General features: G+C 48.6%; 2 protein-coding genes across 2 annotated transcripts in view; one reads left to right on the top strand and one right to left on the bottom strand.

Moving 5' to 3' along the window:
* immp2l (inner mitochondrial membrane peptidase subunit 2) overlaps positions 1-19,084 on the top strand; it is a 51,855-nt gene that overhangs the window by 21,351 nt on the left and 11,420 nt on the right. The window lies entirely within an intron of this gene.
* LOC306740937 (leucine-rich repeat neuronal protein 3-like) lies at positions 15,089-17,519 on the bottom strand (the record flags this gene model as incomplete). Its single annotated transcript, XM_079223184.1, has 1 exon — positions 15,089-17,519. One exon carries the CDS (start codon positions 17,517-17,519, stop codon positions 15,417-15,419), a length of 2,103 nt encoding a protein of 700 aa, XP_079079310.1. The 3' UTR covers positions 15,089-15,416.

The following is a 19,084-nucleotide window of genomic DNA, read 5'->3' as shown; positions in this document are numbered from 1 at the left end:
CATGAACTGGTCTTCTTCGTCTGAGATCATGAACTGGTCTTCATCGTCTGAGATCATGAACTGGTCTTCTTCGTCTGAGATCATGAACTGGTCTTCTTCGTCTAAATCATGAACTGGTCTTCATCGTATGAGATCATGAACTGGTCTTCTTCGTCTGAGATCATGAGCTGGTCTTCTTCATCTGAGATCATGAACTGGTCTTCTTCATCTGAGATCATGAACTGGTCTTCTTCATCTGAGATCATGAACTGGTCTTCTTCATCTGAGATCATGAACTGGTCTTCTTCATCTGAGATCATGAACTGGTCTTCTTCATCTGAGATCATGAACTGGTCTTCTTCATCTGAGATCATGAACTGAGAGAGAGAGAGACAGGAAGTGACGTTCCTGCCGCCTGAGGAGAAAGCCTCTTCCAGCTCTGATCTGCTTCTCGTTTGATGCCAGGAGTTTTTTATTTTTTTTAAACTGCCGGGGTTCTTCCTCTCAGTCGTGGGTCGGAGGTGGAATATGAATGTGCATCTGGCAGTTTTTACCTTTTCTGGAGATTAGCATGATAATTCCTGCGCTGCTGTTAGCACAGAGCTGCCCTTGGTGTGCCTTTAGCCATCTGTCATGTTTAAAGCGGGGCTCAGGCAGACGGTTGTATTTCATCGTTTAAGCGGCGCCTCGCCGTCCAGCTCCGATGGCGATGAGGCTCTGAGGCCCGTTCATCTCTCCAGAGAGCCGGTTCTCTGAGGACCGGATCCAGGGACATCCATCTTTACCGACGGTGAGCGCCGGAGTTATGAGACAAACGCAGATGGATGTTCATCATCAACGTCAAAGTACAAGTTAAACAACTCTGTTTTCAAAATAAAGTGATCGTCAGAGTTCTTCGTAAAGTTGCGACGACGCTTCAGTCTGTTTAGTTGAACGTCTCTTCTGCTCCTATTTTCATTGCTATGGATTTTCTACAATTGTTTTTCTTATTTCCTGAACAGAAGCCGGGCGTTCTAGTTTCATCTCATTTCCTTTTTTTAACGGCGGAGATGAGACTCGTGGAACCGCGTCAATAACGGGAACAAGGAAAGGAGAGCGTCACATGACTGGAGGTCATAAACTAAACTCTTTAATTAATGAGCTGATAGAAAGATGTCGAGTCCCTAAATGGACCACGTCATCTGTGTGAGCCACATGCTACTAATGGAGCTAAAAGAGCTAACGGAGCTAAAAGAGCTAACGGAGCTAACAGAGCTAACGGAGCTAAAAGAGCCAACAGAGATAAAAGAGCAAACACAGCTAAAAGAGCGAACAGAGCTAAAACAGCCAAGAGCTAACGGAGCTAATGGAGCTAACAGAGCTAATGCACCAGCACAAAAGCTAAAAAGCCTCGTCAAGCTTTTCTCCCATAAACTCCTTGACTGTCTCACGAAGCCGATCCTCGCGGCTGTATGTCTGCCAGCCTCTAACTCCTGTCGGCTCGGGACAGTTTATGTCTTCTTGTGTAATTAAATCTTTGAACACGTTCCCCAAAATCAATGGAAAGTAGCAGCATAAAGCACAGGCCTTGAGGGGGGATCGATCGCTCCAGCAGGTGTGACATCAGAGCCGCGACCTCTGCCTTTTCTTTCAATTTGGAGGCATTTGAGCCGCCGCTCCGTCCGTTGTGTCATCAGCAGCCGGCTGGAGGAGGTGAAGACGGCAGTTAGCCCGGAGGAGGAGGAGGAGGAGGAGGAAGAGGAGGCCGGCGGGATCTCTGGTCCTGATCGCTGTCAAGCTTTCTTTCTTTAAGTTTTGACCGGGCGAGGGACTCTGGTTCCAGGTCCCTCTCTAGTTCCGGTAAACTTTGGTGACCACCGTTTCATACTTCATACTTTTTCTGTTGACAACATCAACGCTGCCCTCGGTCCAGGAAGTGGTCTCCGTGGTAACGAGGTCTGGGATCAAAGCTCTCGTGAGGCCATCCGACCCGCTCGGCCTCATGGGAAAGAAAGGGAATGAAAGCGGCGGACGTCGCCATTGAAGTCGTTTCCCTTCTGCCTTAAACATCAGACGTGACTTTGTTGTGTGAGGATCAGTGATCAGGACTTTCATAGATCAACATGCCGTCACATGTGCATGTTGATGAGGCGGCGGCCTTTAGAAGTCACATGTGCATGTTGATGAGGCGGCGGCCTTTAGAAGTCACATGTGCATGTTGATGAGGCGGCGGCCTTTAGAAGTCACATGTGCATGTTGATGAGGCGACGGCCTTTAGAAGTCGTGGATGAAAGAAGTGTGATGTGCGATCCGCTGGTCTCGCATGCGACATTATTTCGTATGTCTCTGACGTCTCCTTCCCTCGTCTCCTTCACTGGTCTCCTTTACTTATCTCCTTCACTGGTCTCCTTCACTGGTCTCCTTCACTGGTCTCCTTCACTCATCTCCATCACTGGTCTCCTTCACTCATCTCCTTCCCTCGTCTCCTCATCTGGTCAGCTGTTTGTGTAACATGTGCAGCAACATGGTGGCTGACCACGGGAAACATCTCTTACTTTTCTTCTTTGCTTGACAAAGTGAACAAAAGCTTTTTCATATTTAGTCTTTAAACCCCAATGAGAGTACTCTTTAATCCCCAATGAGAGTACTCTTTAAACCCCAATGAGAGTACTCTTTAAACCCCAATGAGAGTACTCTTTAAACCCCAATGAGAGTACTCTTTAAACCCCAATGAGAGTACTCTTTAAACCCCAATGAGAGTACTCTTTAAACACCAATGAGAGTACTCTTTAAACCCCAATCAGAGTACTCTTTAAACACCAACGAGAGTACTCTTTAAACACCAATGAGAGTACTCTTTAAACCCCAATCAGAGTACTCTTTAAACACCAATGAGAGTACTCTTTAAACACCAATGAGAGTACTCTTTAAACCCCAATCAGAGTACTCTTTAAACACCAATGAGAGTACTCTTTAAACACCAATCAGAGTACTCTTTAAACACCAATGAGAGTACTCTTTAAACACCAATCTGAGTACTCTTTAAACACCAATGAGAGTACTCTTTAAACACCAATCTGAGTACTCTTTAAACACCAATGAGAGTACTCTTTAAACACCAATCAGAGTACTCTTTAAACACCAATGAGAGTACTCTTTAAACACCAATCTGAGTACTCTTTAAACACCAATGAGAGTACTCTTTAAACACCAATCTGAGTACTCTTTAAACACCAATGAGAGTACTCTTTAAACACCAATCTGAGTACTCTTTAAACACCAATGAGAGTACTCTTTAAACACCAATCAGAGTACTCTTTAAACACCAATGAGAGTACTCTTTAAACACCAATCTGAGTACTCTTTAAACACCAATGAGAGTACTCTTTAAACACCAATCTGAGTACTCTTTAAACACCAATGAGAGTACTCTTTAAACACCAATGAGAGTACTCTTTAAACACCAATCAGAGTACTCTTTAAACACCAAATGAGAGTACTCTTTAAACACCAATGAGAGTACTCTTTAAACACCAATGAGAGTACTCTTTAAACACCAATCAGAGTACTCTTTAAACACCAATGAGAGTACTCTTTAAACACCAATCAGAGTACTCTTTAAACACCAATGAGAGTACTCTTTAAACACCAATGAGAGTACTCTTTAAACACCAATGAGAGTACTCTTTAAACACCAATGAGAGTACTCTTTAAACCCCAATGAGAGTACTCTTTAAACACCAATGAGAGTACTCTTTAAACACCAATGAGAGTACTCTTTAAACCCCAATGAGAGTACTCTTTAATCCCCAATGAGAGTACTCTTTAAACACCAATGAGAGTACTCTTTAAACCCAAATAAGAGTACTCTTTAAACACCAATGAGAGTACTCTTTAAACCCAAATGAGAGTACTCTTTAATCCCCAATGAGAGTACTCTTTAAACACCAATGAGAGTACTCTTTAAACCCCAATCAGAGTACTCTTTCAACACCAATGAGAGTACTCTTTAAACACCAATGAGAGTACTCTTTAAACACCAATGTGAGTACTCTTTAAACACCAATGAGAGTACTCTTTAAACACCAATGAGAGTACTCTTTAAACACCAATCAGAGTACTCTTTAAACACCAATGAGAGTACTCTTTAAACACCAATGAGAGTACTCTTTAAACACCAATGAGAGTACTCTTTAAACCCCAATGAGAGTACTCTTTTATCTCCAATGAGAGTACTCTTTAAACCCCAATCAGAGTACTCTTTAAACCCCAATGAGAGTACTCTTTAAACCCCAATCAGAGTACTCTTTAAACACCAATGAGAGTACTCTTTAAACCCAAATGAGAGTACTCTTTAATCCCCAATGAGAGCACTCTTTAAACACCAATGAGAGTACTCTTTCAACACCAATCAGAGTACTCTTTAAACACCAATGAGAGTACTCTTTAAACACCAATGAGAGTACTCTTTAAACACCAATGAGAGTACTCTTTAAACACCAATGAGAGTACTCTGTGTACGGACACACAGTACTCAGGTAGGCATCACAATAGAAGCAGCCTTGGACACTGGCGTTGCCGTGGCAACTGCTCTCAACGAGAGTCCACAAAAACACACACACCTACTAACTGTCATACTCACACAGGTTGTTGACCCATAATGCCTTGCAGCATGGTGTACATGTTTGACACGATTCCCGTCTGTTCTCAAAGATTTTATATGAAACCAAAACGATGTCTGAAGGAAGAAGATCTTCACCGTTTGGTTTCTCACTTCCATCTCATCATGAAGCTGTGTGTGTGTGTGTGTGTGTGCACGTGTGTGTGTGTGCACGTGTGTGTGTGCACGTGTGTGTGTGTGCACGTGTGTGTGTGCACGTGTGTGTGTGTGCACGTGTGTGTTGGCCAGTAATTAAACCCACAGAGAAATCATCAGTGAAGAAGAGGCCGAGCGGTTCTTCACCCACGAGAAGTGACAAATAACTGTCTTCATGTTTTAGAGTTCCTGTGAGACTCTCAGGGGTCTGAAGAGTCTCTGAGACCCCCAGACCCGCAAGACCCCCAAGACCCTCACATCAAGACAGACCTGCGTGTGAAACACAGGTCTGTCTTAATGCAGGGTTCTTACGGTCATGGAAAACCTGGAAAAGTCATGTAGTTTTAAAATGGTTATTTCCAGAACTGGAAAAGTCCTTGAAAAAAAAGAAAAATCCACAAAGTGTAGTAAAAGTCATGTAAATGTGTGAGTATGGGTCAGACTATGAACTGTGTCATGCTGCAGATCCATAAACTCATAACCTGAGGATGACGTTAGTTTCTCTGCCGCTTTGTTTTAGCAGCTTCATAAAAACACTGCAGTGGTTTTTATTTCACATTCTTTTCTTTTTTTCAACTTTGTTTTCTGTTCAAACCCCAGCTGGCAGTTTTCACACCAAATTGTCACAACCTGCAGCCAAAATACAAACAAAACGTGGTTTCATTAAAACAGAAGAGGTTCAACATGAGGCTCTGAGCGACGCATCGGTCATGAATCATAACCACGAGGTCACAGCGCGCCGGTCTTTGATCGGGACTTCAGACGCCGTCAGCGCTCTGCGGACGGATTGACACTGAAGGACACACACACACACACACACACACACACACACACACACACACACACACACACGGCGCGTTGTCCGTCACATCTCCTTCGTAACACATCGAGGTCGGCTGCCGGTGGGTTCATTATTCTCCGTGTGATTAACATTAATAACACAGATTTGATTCCTCTGCCGCCTGTCAATAGCTCTCTCTCTCTCTCTCTTTCTCTCTCTCTCTCTCTCTCTCTCTCTCTCTTTCTTTCTCTCTCTCTTTCTCTCTCTCTCTCTCTCTTTCTCTCTCTCTCTCTCTCTCTCTCTCTTTCTTTCTCTCTCTCTTTCTCTCTCTCTCTCTCTCTTTCTCTCTTTCTCTCTCTCTCTCCATGTTGAAGGACTCAGCGATGGAGGCCAAAAACACTTAATCTGGACCTCATTAGTATTATTATTATGGGATGTTTAAAGCTTCTCCATTCATTGTAGAAGTGAGCACAGTGAATATGAGATGCATTATGTTGTTATCTATAATGTTCTCTACGAATGGCAAACATGAGAAAATACAGATGTTACGCCTTTTAAACATCTTTGAAAGTAAAAGTTAACTTTCTTCCTCAAACCTTTGAAGTGATTTCTGTATTTATTTTTTGTAAGTGAAAACTGAAATGAAAGCGCAGCGTGTTCATTATTAATAAGGTGCATTACGCGCTGCATAATTAAAGGAGCACATGGTAAAGTCATACGGATTAATATTTAATGACACAGAACTCACAGAACTCACACCATTAACACCATTAAAACCATTCTCTGTGGGTCTCTGTGGGTCTCTGGTGGTCTCTGTGGGTCTCTGAGGGTCTCTGGTGGTCTCTGGTGGTCTCTGTGGGTCTCTGAGGGTCTCTGGTGGTCTCTGTGGGTCTCTGAGGGTCTCTGGTGGTCTCTGGTGGTCTCTGGTGGTCTCTGGTGGTCTCTGTGGGTCTCTGGTGGTCTCTGGTGGTCTCTGTGGGTCTCTGTGGGTCTCTGAGGGTCTCTGGTGGTCTCTGTGGGTCTCTGAGGGTCTCTGGTGGTCTCTGTGGGTCTCTGGGGGTCTCTGGGGGTCTCTGTGGGTCTCTGAGGGTCTCTGGTGGTCTCTGTGGGTCTCTGGGGGTCTCTGGGGGTCTCTGGTGGTCTCTGAGGGTCTCTGGTGGTCTCTGGTGGTCTCTGGTGGTCTCTGTGGGTCTCTGTGGGTCTCTGAGGGTCTCTGGTGGTCTCTGGTGGTCTCTGTGGGTCTCTGAGGGTCTCTGGTGGTCTCTGGGAGTCTCTGGGGGTCTCTGGTGGTCTCTGAGGGTCTCTGGTGGTCTCTGTGGGTCTCTGGTGGTCTCTGGGGGTCTCTGTGGGTCTCTGAGGGTCTCTGGTGGTCTCTGGTGGTCTCTGTGGGTCTCTGGTGGTCTCTGAGGGTCTCTGGTGGTCTCTGAGGGTCTCTGGTGGTCTCTGGTGGTCTCTGAGGGTCTCTGAGGGTCTCTGGTGGTCTCTGTGGGTCTCTGGTGGTCTCTGAGGGTCTCAGAGGGTCTCTGGTGGTCTCTGGTGGTCTCTGTGGGTCTCTGGTGGTCTCTGAGGGTCTCTGAGGGTCTCTGGTGGTCTCTGAGGGTCGTGACAGCAGGTCTGATTTCATGAAAGCAGAATCCTTCAGATGCTTTCTCCGGTCGTTTGAGTCTCCCGTTGAAGACTCCGCTCTGACAGCGTTCTGCAGGAGGAACTCTGCCGTGGCGCTTCACTTTACTTCACGTTACACGACTCTGTCTGGAAGCTGCTCCATGTTTATCCCTCCATGTCGGTGACATTTTGTTTTCACCCCTTTTTATTACATTTGAACGGACCAATGAGAAGTAGGATTTCGTGGCGTTCAAGGAGAGAGAAACCCACATCTCTCTCTCTGAGCTCAGCGTAGTTTCAACATGTTGACAGAGCGACCCGCCAGACGCTTCCTCACGGAGGGTTTTGTTGTGGCCGCTAAGGAGATTGATGATTGATGGATCTATGTTCTCTCTGCGGCGCCGTGTCTCGTGAGCGTAAAGACTTTCTGTCGGTGCGATGCACTCGATGAGGGTCCGGCCTCCAGAGTCCACCTTGGAGCAGATGAGCTCATCGTTATGTCATCGATCCCCGGAGCCTTTAACCAGACGGGCATCGACCCACCGGTTACCCGAGGTGCCGAACAGTCCTCTGGTCTGGAGGGGGCGGACCTTCAGAGTCGATAATTGTCCCAAGATACTTATAAGATTGCACACATTCCACAGTCTGACCCTGAATGGATATGACTGCACGCCTCCTAAAATCAATGGTCATGTCTTTGGTTACATATGTTTAGTTGCAGATATGACTCCTCACACCACTTCACAAAGTCATGGATGACCGGACCGTGGCTATTCTCATTGTCCCGGAGTCGACTAACAAGCCGCCCTGGTTCCCTGTATGAACCGCCCTGGTTCCTCATAATGAACCATCCTGGTTCCCCGTATGAACCGCCCTGGTTCCTCATAATGAACCGCCCTGCAGGATGACTCGTGTTCAGAGAGGCGCTGCCGTTGTCGGACTCTTAGAGAATCTAAATGGAGTCTGATCCCTCAGACTGTGACGGCTCAGTCACCGTAGCGTTTAAGCTTCAGGACTGATGGAGCTGTTTGTGCTGTTTGTTCAGGCTGATAAGCTTTGTTGTTACAGAGTTACAGATTTACAGCATCGTAGTGGACAGAAGAAGAATCCTGCGGGGTTACAGTGAAGCTTGATTCATGATCGCTGCAGCTGCGAGGCGCACCATTAGACACGTGGAGTTGTGGGTTTCTGTGAGGCAGGTGTCTGTGGAAAGTATATATAGACTTCTATACAACCAGAGGAGTCACCCCCTGATGGTCAGGAGAGAGAATGCAGCTTTAACACATGAAGCATAGACTTCTATACAACCAGAGGAGTCACCCCCTGGTGGTCAGGAGAGAGAATGCAGCTTTAACACATGAAGCATAGATTTCTATACAACCAGAGGAGACGCCCCCTGGTGGTCAGGAGAGATGATGCAGCTTTAACACACCTGGTTGGACCCCTCCACCTTCTCTCCATTCCCGTGTGGCGTTTGAGGCCTTCATATTTCCTCGTTCATGATTACATTGATAACATACTGAATTAATTTGTGGGATATCTATAATTGCAGCACATAATTTTTCGCAGGCATCGCTACAAACGCTGCATGAGAACAACCTTCAAAGTAAAGTGCAGCTATATTATTGTGTGAATGTTTAGTGTGTTCCCGCCCACTGCAGCAGGCCTTGGTTTGAACCCTCTCTCTCCGGCTGCCTCCTCTTCTCGCGTTACACAACTATTCGTGTCGCTTCTCGACAACCTACAGACTCGTGTATATTTTTAAAACAGTCATTGTTCCGCCTGAGAAACTCTTTCAGCTCGGCTTCACACTCAGCCGGCTGCAGCCGGTTCCTCCGTCATAACCACCGCCTCCCATGCGAACCGTCCACAGAGGAATCCTTCGGACCGGAGCGCTCTCGTCAGATCTGTGCTTTTAAAAAGCTTTCATGCCCGACGCGTGGTTCCACGCTCCTGCAGCGCGGAACCGTCCACAGCTGCATGTGCTGGGAAAAGCTCCACTTATAAATAGATCCATCAGCTATTACTCTCACAGGAAGTTCTCTCTGACGCACTTACAGCCGTGAGATCTTTAACTTTGACTTTATTTTCCCAAAGAGCTGAAAGACGAGACGAGGTTGAAGTCGAGGTTGAAGCCGAGGTTGAAGCCGAGGTCTCATCGTTCACGGATGAAATGACCTCTGGTGCTGCTCTGGCCGTGTTGTGGAAGATAACCAGGGAAAATAAACGCAGTCGCGTCTGTTCGTCACATCCTCCATAGGCTGCGTTCTGTGTTTCTAGCAGGCCGCATGAACCCAGAATAAAATAGTTAGCTGTCATTTTATTGCAATAACCGGATTAAAAAAAGATGCAGAAATATCATATCACGATGCCGATTTGTAAAAAGTCTGAATTCTTGTTTTGTTATTTTTCTCCACAAGACGTTGAGCAGACAGCTTTTAAAATGCTGGTTTTCTGAATGAAGTCTGGATCGATTGGTGCTAAGCTATGCTAACATCGTAGCATCTCCATCACTCAACATGGCGTCATAGAGGCGTAAATACGCCAGGTCTCTGGTTTAAGCCATCTATTGTACTTCTGGTCACATGACATCTATTGTACTTCTGGTCACATGACATCTATTGTCCTTCTGGTCACATGACATCTATTGTACTTCTGGTCACATGACATCTATTGTCCTTCTGGTCACATGACATCTATTGTACTTCTGGTCACATGACCTCTATTGTACTTCGCTCTCCCGGAGGCAAGACCACCGCCCCCGTCGATGCTATCCATGAGGAACCGGAGATGAGAGGAGCCATTCAGGAGGGTGTGAATGGGTTAGCTAGTCCGGGTCACCAGGGTGTGAATGGGTTAGCTAGTCCGGGTCACCAGGGTGTGAATGGGTTAGTTAGTCCGGGTCACCAGGGTGTGAATGGGTTAGTTAGTCCGGGTCACCAGGGTGTGAATGGGTTAGTTAGTCCGGGTCACCAGGGTGTGAATAGCGAGTCTCCGTCCTCAAAACAATAGTAGAAGCTCAAAAAGCTCCGATCCCCCAGTCAGCGCTGTTGTTTAGTCTAAGAGGAGAATCCGACTCTGAAGCCGGAGGCTCTGATGAGCAGAGCGAGGTCGATTTCCAATTGTTTGTAATGAGGTAATAATAATTAATGAGGTAATAATTCACGAGAGAAATAGTTCCGCTCTCCTGCTGAGTTCATTTTATGTACGTGCGGCAGAGGAACTGCGGTAATGAGAGGTATTAGTCCAATTCACACAGATTATTATTAGCAGGAAAGGAGGAGGAGTGGCGGTAAACACGGTAATGTGACGGTGCATAAAAGGGCAGATATGAGCCCTCTGGGACCCAACGTGCTCATTAAGCCCGCCGGCTGCTTTCTGGTGTTATCTCCAGCGGCGCTTCGTCTTTGATGAGTCCGCTGTTTGTTCCACTCGCTCAAACTCCGAGAGGAGATTCTCCTGGGGGCGGAGCCTGAATCCTGCAACGAGCCCATCGCGCAGCTCGTTATTCACAACCTTAAAGTGGGTTTTCCCCTCCAGCGTCTCGCTGCTGGAGCTTCACACGGCTTTACACGGCTTCACACGCTCGCCATGGAACGGGTCACTTTGATTTGAGGATGTTTTTATATTGGTTCACTCAACGATCGCTTCCTTAGACATCTAGAGGAGAACCCGTTGATGAACCCTACAGGTGGATGAACCCTTGAGGTAGATGAACCCTACAGGTAGATGAACCTCACAGGCGGATGAACTCTTCAGGTAGATGAACCCTTGAGGTAGATGAACCCTAGAGGTGGATGAACCCTTGAGGTAGATGAACCCTAGAGGTGGATGAACCCTTGAGGTAGATGAACCCTACAGGTAGATGAACCCTTCAGGTAGATTAGCCCTACAGATAGATGAACCCTACAGGTAGATGAACCCTACAGGTGGATGAACCCTTGAGGTAGATGAACCCTACAGGTAGATGAACCCTACAGATAGATGAACCCTACAGGTAGATGAACCCTACAGGTGGATGAACCCTTCAGGTAGATGAACCCTACAGGTAGATGAACCCTACAGGTAGATGAACCATACAGGTGGATGAACCCTACAGATAAGACAAACCCTTGTAGATGAACCCTACAGGTGGATGAACTCTACAGGTAGAAGGACCCTACAGGTGGATGAACCCTACAGGTAGATGAACCCTACAGGTAGATGAACCCTACAAGTGGATGAACCCTTCAGGTGGATGAACCCTACAGGTGGATGAACCCTTCAGGTGGAAAAGGAAAAAAGAAAGGAAGGGAGGCAAGGAATGGCAGCAGGGAGGTAGAAAGGAAGGAAAGAAGGAAGGAAAAAGACAACAGTCATGTTTTTATAAATTATTCTCGTAATGAATGAAGAGAGACTTTAAATAAAAGTACCGAGGTCATGAGTTGAACCACCAATGAACCTGTACGCAGTCTTCCAGGTGGACTTCCTGTCCTTTGAGTCAACGTGCCAACAGTTACTAAAAGACCAAAATGAGTAATTTCCAGCTCGACTGAGTGGACTAATTGTCCCGTGAGTGATGGTCATACATCATCATCATCGTCCCGTCGCTGTGGAGATCGTAAACCCTCCGCCTGTCACGCTCTGTATTAATGAGCGGGTGAGTTCCTGCAAGTTAATCACGTCTGCGGGGCGACGCCCACCTCTGATTGGCCGCTGGAGGATGGGAAACACAAAAACCCACGATGTGACACCCACCATCTTTATCACCGGCATCCGGCATCAGTTCTCTCTGACGCACTTACAGCCGTGAGATCTTTAACTTTGACTTTATTTTCCCAAAGAGCTGAAAGACGAGACGAGGTTGAAGTCGAGGTTGAAGCCGAGGTTGAAGCCGAGGTCTCATCGTTCACGGATGAAATGACCTCTGGTGCTGCTCTGGCCGTCTTGTGGAAAATAACCAGGGAAAATAAACGCAGTCGCGTCTGTTCGTCACATCCTCCATAGGCTGCGTTCTGTGTTTCTAGCAGGCCGCATGAACCCAGAATAAAATAGTTAGCTGTGATTTTATTGCAATAACCGGATTAAAAAAGATGCAGAAATATCATATCACGATGCCGATTTGTAAAAAGTCTGAATTCTTGTTTTGTTATTTTTCTCCACAAGACGTCGAGCAGACAGCTTTTAAAATGCTGGTTTTCTGAATGAAGTCTGGATCGATTGGTGCTAAGCTACGCTAACATCGTAGCATCTCCATCACTCAACATGGCGTCATAGAGGCGTAAATACACCAGGTCTCTGGTTTAAGCCATCTATTGTACTTCTGGTCACATGACATCTATTGTCCTTCTGGTCACATGACATCTATTGTACTTCTGGTCACATGACCTCTATTGTACTTCGCTCTCCCGGAGGCAAGACCACCGCCCCCGTCGATGCTATCCATGAGGAACTGGAGATGAGAGGAGCCATTCCGGAGGGTGTGAATGGGTTAGTTAGTCCAGGTCACCAGGGTGTGAATGGGTTAGTTAGTCCGGGTCAGCAGGGTGTGAATGGGTTAGCTAGTCCGGGTCACCAGGGTGTGAATGGGTTAGCTACTCCGGGTCACCAGGGTGTGAATGGGTTAGTTAGTCCGGGTCACCAGGGTGTGAATAGCGAGTCTTCGTCATCAAAACAATAGTAGAAGCTCAAAAAGCTCTGATCCCCCAGTCAGCGCTGTTGTTTAGTCTAAGAGGAGAATCCGACTCTGAAGCCGGAGGCTCTGATGAGCAGAGCGAGGTTGATGCCTCTGGTTTTAGTCCCCGTGGCAACGAGCCGCGGGCCTGGTCTGATTTCCAAATGTTTGTAACAGGTGGATGAACTCTACAGGTAGAAGGACCCTACAGGTGGATGAACCCTACAGGTAGATGAACCCTACAGGTAGATGAACCCTTCAGGTGGATGCACCCTTCAGGTGGATGAACCCTACAGGTGGATGAACCCTTCAGGTGGATGAACCCTACAGCTAGATGAACCCTTCAGGTGGATGAACCCTACAGGTAGATGAACCCTACAGGTGGATGTACCCTTCAGCTGGATGAACCCTACAGCTAGATGAACCCTACAGCTAGATGAACTCTACAGCTAGATGAACCCTACAGGTGGAAAAGGAAAAAGGAAAGGAAGGTCGGCAAGGAATGGCAGCACGGAGGTAGGAAGGAAGGAAAGAAAGAAGGAAAAAGACAACAGTCATGTTTTTATAAATTCTTCTAGTAATGAATGAAGAGAGACTTTAAATAAAAGTACCGAGGTCATGAGTTGAACCACCAATGAACCTGTACGCAGTCTTCCAGGTGGACTTCCTGTCCTTTGAGTCAACGTGCCAACAGTTACTAAAAGACCAAAATGAGTCATTTCCAGCTCGACTGAGTGGACTAATTGTCCCGTGAGTGATGGTCATACATCATCATCATCTTCCCGTCGCTGTGGAGATCGTAAACCCTCCGCCTGTCACGCTCTGTATTAATGAGCGGGCGAGTTCCTGCGAGTTAATCACGTCTGCGGGGCGACGCCCACCTCTGATTGGCCACCGCAGGACGGGAAACACAAAAACCCACGATGTGACACCCACCGTCTTTATCACCGGCATCTGGGTGGAGGGATGAACTACTTCTTCATCTCCATGCTGATTGGACACAGAAGGAGGTTTTTTATAGATCGTTTACAGTCTTTGGAATGTGTTTTTAATCTCAGAGCTCTAGTGAATTCAACCGTTATATCAGTGATGCGCTTGCTGATATTTGGTTTCAGAGTTCGTAGAGGTCGTAGAGGTCGTTTGGGCTAAACTTGGTAAAGGAGGTTTTGTGCTGTTGGTGTTACTGTTTCCTGACGAGCAGATTTCAGTTCTGTGTGATTTATTTTTAACCAGTGTGATTCACCTGGAGGAGCTGCTGGTTGTGTATCGGCGTTTATCTTTGGGCAGCTTGAAGGAGTATAAGATTATTTCTATTAGCTTTGTGAGATCACTCGTTGGCGGTTCATTCCAGTTGAACCCAGCAGCTCAGGTGAGGCAGGAACAAGTCATCTCCTTTATTTTATTACCCGCCTTGTTCTCACGCAGCTGCTCTCCTAAATACCCAGAATGCTCGTTAGCTCTTCCTCTCTAATGAGCCCGGCTCTCGTCATCGTTTTCGTGGTCCATTTGTCCCCCCGCACCTCAAAACGAACCTCTCCGGGTCACGCCGGGGGAAGAGGGCGGCTTCGTACTCGCTGACCCGCTCACTGCCACCTCTAATGGGTCCTGTTTCATCTCCTGAGGCGGTGACGGATGGCAGCGCTCTAAAAGCCCTGTCCAAGGTGCTGAAGCCCAGGTGATCTATGACTCACCAGGTGATCTATGACTGCCCCCCCTCCCTCGCCTCCCATCAGTTTGCGCGTGACGGCGATTCATCACCCGCTGAGGTCTGTGTCTGGAATCCATATTGGATTTTTAATGAAAGGGAATATAATGCAATTCAAAGTCAATGGGTTTGCCAATGTCCTCGCTCTTTACACACACACACACACACACACACACACACACACACACACACACACACACACACACACACACACACATACAAACAGACCGTGAGAGCACCTTGAAGGGCGGCGGCTGTAATCGTGTTTGTCGACAGCAGAACTCAAACGGTGAGATTCATGAACCGCGTCCGTACAAATTAATGTTCTTGCATTTCAAAGAGTTTCTTTTTTTCTTTTCTGCGGCAATGAGACAATAAAATATTCAAAGACATGCTTTTCGGTAAAAGAGTGTCCAGATGTAACGAGAACAGATTGCCGTTATAAGTCACCTCACAGGTTTAATGAAAAATGTATTTGTTCATAAAATTGTTTACATTATAATCGGCTTGATTGTACACGAGACTAACAATGTTGTTACAAATTGTCTTCGCTTCAACGTAACACAGCAAAGAAAATGTGTTTTTTTTGTTTGTTTTTTGCAGACATCAAAGCGTCTTCAACAGTATTTAAGACAATATTTCCTCTGCAGTAATGGCCATTGTAGATTATAGTCACGATGAAGCTCGTTATAATGACACAGGTCTGAAATACAAAATAGTCTCTGCTTTTAGTCCTTTGTGCCGTGAGCTTTCCTCTCGATGCAACCCGCTGAGCTGCAGAGCAACACGTCCCATCAAGTCTTTTTTAAAAGAGGGCTCGTAAATCACATCGTCCGGCGTCTTCATCACTCTTCATCTTCGCTTAATCCCAAAGTGCTCCTGCAGACAAGGACATTTCTTACATCGAGCCATCCGGTAAGTCTATTACAGTGGCCCTCACCTTGATCCCGGACGCACCGAATTCCAGGAAGGAAGAAGATGATGATGAGGAGGAATGAGTGCTGGGAATCAGCCGCGTTTCAGCCGGGTCCGCTACGAGCTTCCTGTACAACGTTTGGCTGTACAGAGACGTGTAGACGACGGAGCAAGCCACGGCCACCACGATGAAGAACACGGCACAGGCGGCCATCACCAGACCGTCCCAGTTCTCGGTGTGGCCCCTCGGGGCCGCGGCCTCCTTCGTGGTCACGTTGACGCAGGTCCCGCTGTATCCGGGCTGCGCCGCGGTGACCTCGACGCAGACCCGGTAGCCCGTGGAGGCCTTCAGCCGCTTGATTTGGTGCTCTTTGACATCGGCGGGAAGCCTGGCTGTGAGCGGCATCAGGAGGCCGCCGCCGCTGCCGGGGGCTAAAACCGACCAGTTCAGCCGTGACACCAAACCCCCGGCGCTGTCCCAGGAAACTCTAAAAGAATGAGACTGCACGGATGAGACGTGCACCTGCAGAGGTTGGTTTGAGCGGCGGGCGATGTATCCGTCCACGGCGACCGCCACGGACTTGAGGTCCGCCCCGACTAGATTGTGGGCGACGCAGGTGTACAAGCCTGCCTCCCGCTCCGTGGCGTCGTAGAGGTCGAAGGTGCCCTCGGGGTGCATGTAGTGCTTATCGGACGCGCTGCCGGGCAGGACCCTGTCGCCCGACGGCATCACCCAGAAGATCTCCGGCTCCGGTTCTCCGAACGCCCGGCAGTGCAGCGACACGGACCTCCCTCGGCCGACTTCCACCCGGGTCGGGAGGCTGCCGGGTGAGATCAGAGGGAGGCAGATCTCCGTCATCTCCCTGAAGTGCACCTGTCGGACTCGCTGGCCGCGGTACTCCGGCGGCTCGGCGCAGAACAAGGAGTCGGGCTCCATGAAGCGGACGGCGGTCCGGTTCATGTTGACCCAGCGGACGACGCAGTCACAGCGGATGGGGTTGCTGTGCAGGCTGACCTCTCGCAGGTTGGGCAGGGCCTCCACGGTGCCGCGGTGGAGCCCGCTCAGGGCGTTGCTGTTCAGCATCAGGGTCTCCAGCCGGGGCAGCTTGTGGAAGGCCCGCGGGTGGATGTAGGACAGCCGGGGGTTGTTGGTGGCCTCCACCTTGGTCAGCTCCGGCAGGTTGTTCAGGGCGAAGCTGTCGATGGACACGAGCTCCGGCATGCTGTTGACGCCGAGCTCCTTGAGGTGCATCATGTCCACGAAGTCCCCTCTCTGGAGCCTCTCGATGGGGTTCTTGTTCAAATCCAGAAACTTTAAACTCTGCACTTTCGTCAAGGCGGCTCGCGGGACTATGCTGAGCAAGTTGTCAAAGAACGAGATGCTCTCCAAGTTCTCCAGGCCGTCCAGAGCATCGTCCGGCATTTCAGTCAAATTCATCTTGGCGAGCACGAGGCTCCGGAGGTTCGCCAGCGGTTTGAAGCTCATGTCCGACAGCTGGATGACGGGGTTCTCTCCCAACATCAGTATCTCCAGGGCGGGCAGATGCCGGAACCAGCGGCTGTCGATGCTCGTCAGTCGGTTGGAGTTGAGATGGAGCCTCAGCAGCCGGCTCAGACCCCGAAATGCCGCGGGGCGAATGGAGAAAATCAGGTTGTGGTTGATGTAGAACTCCTGGAGGTTGGGCAGGGACGCCAGGCCGCTGTCAGGAAGCTCCTGGATCCAGTTCTCCTCCATGTGGAGCGACAGCAGCCGGGGCAGCGACCCCAGACGGACGTCGCTCACGGAGGAGATGTTGTTCTGGGACAAGTTGATCTCAGTGACGTTGGTCAAGTAATCCAAAGCGTTCTCCACGCGACCGATGTCGTTGGCCTGCAGCAGCAGCACCTGCGTCTCCGAGGGGAGGCTCTCCGGTAGCGCCGAGAGGCCCAAGTCGTTGCAGTCCACGGTGGCGGCCTCGCCGTACACGGAGCTGGGCGAGAACCAGGGGCGCGTCTCGCAGTGGCACAGTGCGGGGCAGCGAGCGCCGCCCTCGGAGGCCAGAACCACGGCCAGAGACAGAAACGCCACGACCGCCGGCTCCTTCATCTCGGCCCCGGGTTCCCCTCCCGTACGGAGTCAGCTGGTAAACGGCGGTAACTGTCGCAGCGAGACGGATGAGCGTCCCCGAAGCTTCTCGGCGAAGAGAGAGGCGACCTTTCAGCTCGCCCCGGTGGTCACGCAAGCCGCGGCCTTCAGGGGGCGCCGAGGGGCAGTGGCCTGGCGGCTGAGGAGCGCTGAGGCGCCGGCTGGGGACGAACCGCTCTGCCTTCCATCTTTAATATCCTCCGTCAGCTGTCGCCCGCATCAGTTTCCATCTGGGGAGACAGAAAGAAAGTCCAATATCACACCGGTGTGAGCGATGGAGGCGTGTTGACATTTGCGGATATTGAAACGTATTCAGCCTTTTCTGCCTCATTTGATTTTATTGCTTTTCTCGCACCATCAGAATTACAAGTTATGATTATCGTGACCTTATGTGTGTTTCCTGACAGTTTGAAACAAAGGAAGCGGCAGTTTGTGAGTCTCTTTGTGCGGCTGCTGGTTTTATCGCTGCTTCAGTCAAAGAAGAAAGAAAAGAAGCTCTGAGATGTTCGGAGAAAACATGACATGTTCCCATTTTACCCCTCAATGCTGCTGCGAGCACCACACACACACACACACACACACACACACACACACACACACACACACACACACACACACACACACACACACACGCACACACACACACAACCTGGAGGATTTTTAGAGGCTCCAAAAGTATCTCCGAAAGATCTCGCCATCGGGTCTGCTTGGATTATTTTTGGTGCATAATTCATGAGGCGACAAATCAATGTTGTTGGTCCAGGTGACAGGTGTCAGGTGACAGGTGACAGGTGACAGGTGTCAGGTGTCAGGTGACAGGTGACAGGTGAAAGGTGTCAGGTGACAGGTGTCAGGTGTCAAGTGACAGATGACAGGTGACAGGTGTCATGTGACAGGTGACAGGTGTCAGGTGTCATGTGTCATGTGTCATGTGTCATGTGACAGGTGACAGGTGACATGTGTCATGTGTCAGGTGACAGATGACAGGTGTCAGGTGACCGGTGTCATGTGTCATGTGTCAGGTGACAAGTGTCAGGTGTCAGGTGTCATGTGTCAGGTACAGGTGTCAGGTGTCAGGTACAGGTGTCAGGTGACAGGTGTCAGGTGACCGGTGTCATGTGTCATGTGTCAGGTGACAAGTGTCAGGTGTCAGGTGTCATGTGTCAGGTACAGGTGTCAGGTGTCAGGTGACAGGTGACAGGTGTCAGGTGACCGGTGTCATGTGTCAGGTGTCAGGTGACAGGTGACAGGTGTCAGGTCCAGAGCGTTGTTGCCTGTCGACTGCACATATTGCCGTTTTTATGAATATTCTGACCTTGAGTGCAGAAGGTGAAGCTGTCGGTGAAGTGCGGAGCGGCCGGCGATTCAAGCATATATTATCTTATATGTGTGTATATATACATATATATATATATATATATATATATATATATATGTATATACATATATTGCTCATATTATAAATGTTGATGAAAGAGTTCCTCTCTCACTTTATCCCCAAAGAAACCAAAGTACTTTTACTGAAG

This window comes from Taurulus bubalis, assembly GCF_910589615.1.
Source record: "Taurulus bubalis genome assembly, chromosome: 9".
NCBI lineage: Eukaryota > Metazoa > Chordata > Actinopteri > Perciformes > Cottidae > Taurulus > Taurulus bubalis.
Note: the sequence above shows the minus strand (reverse complement) of the source record. Positions and strands in the feature narration are given on the sequence as shown.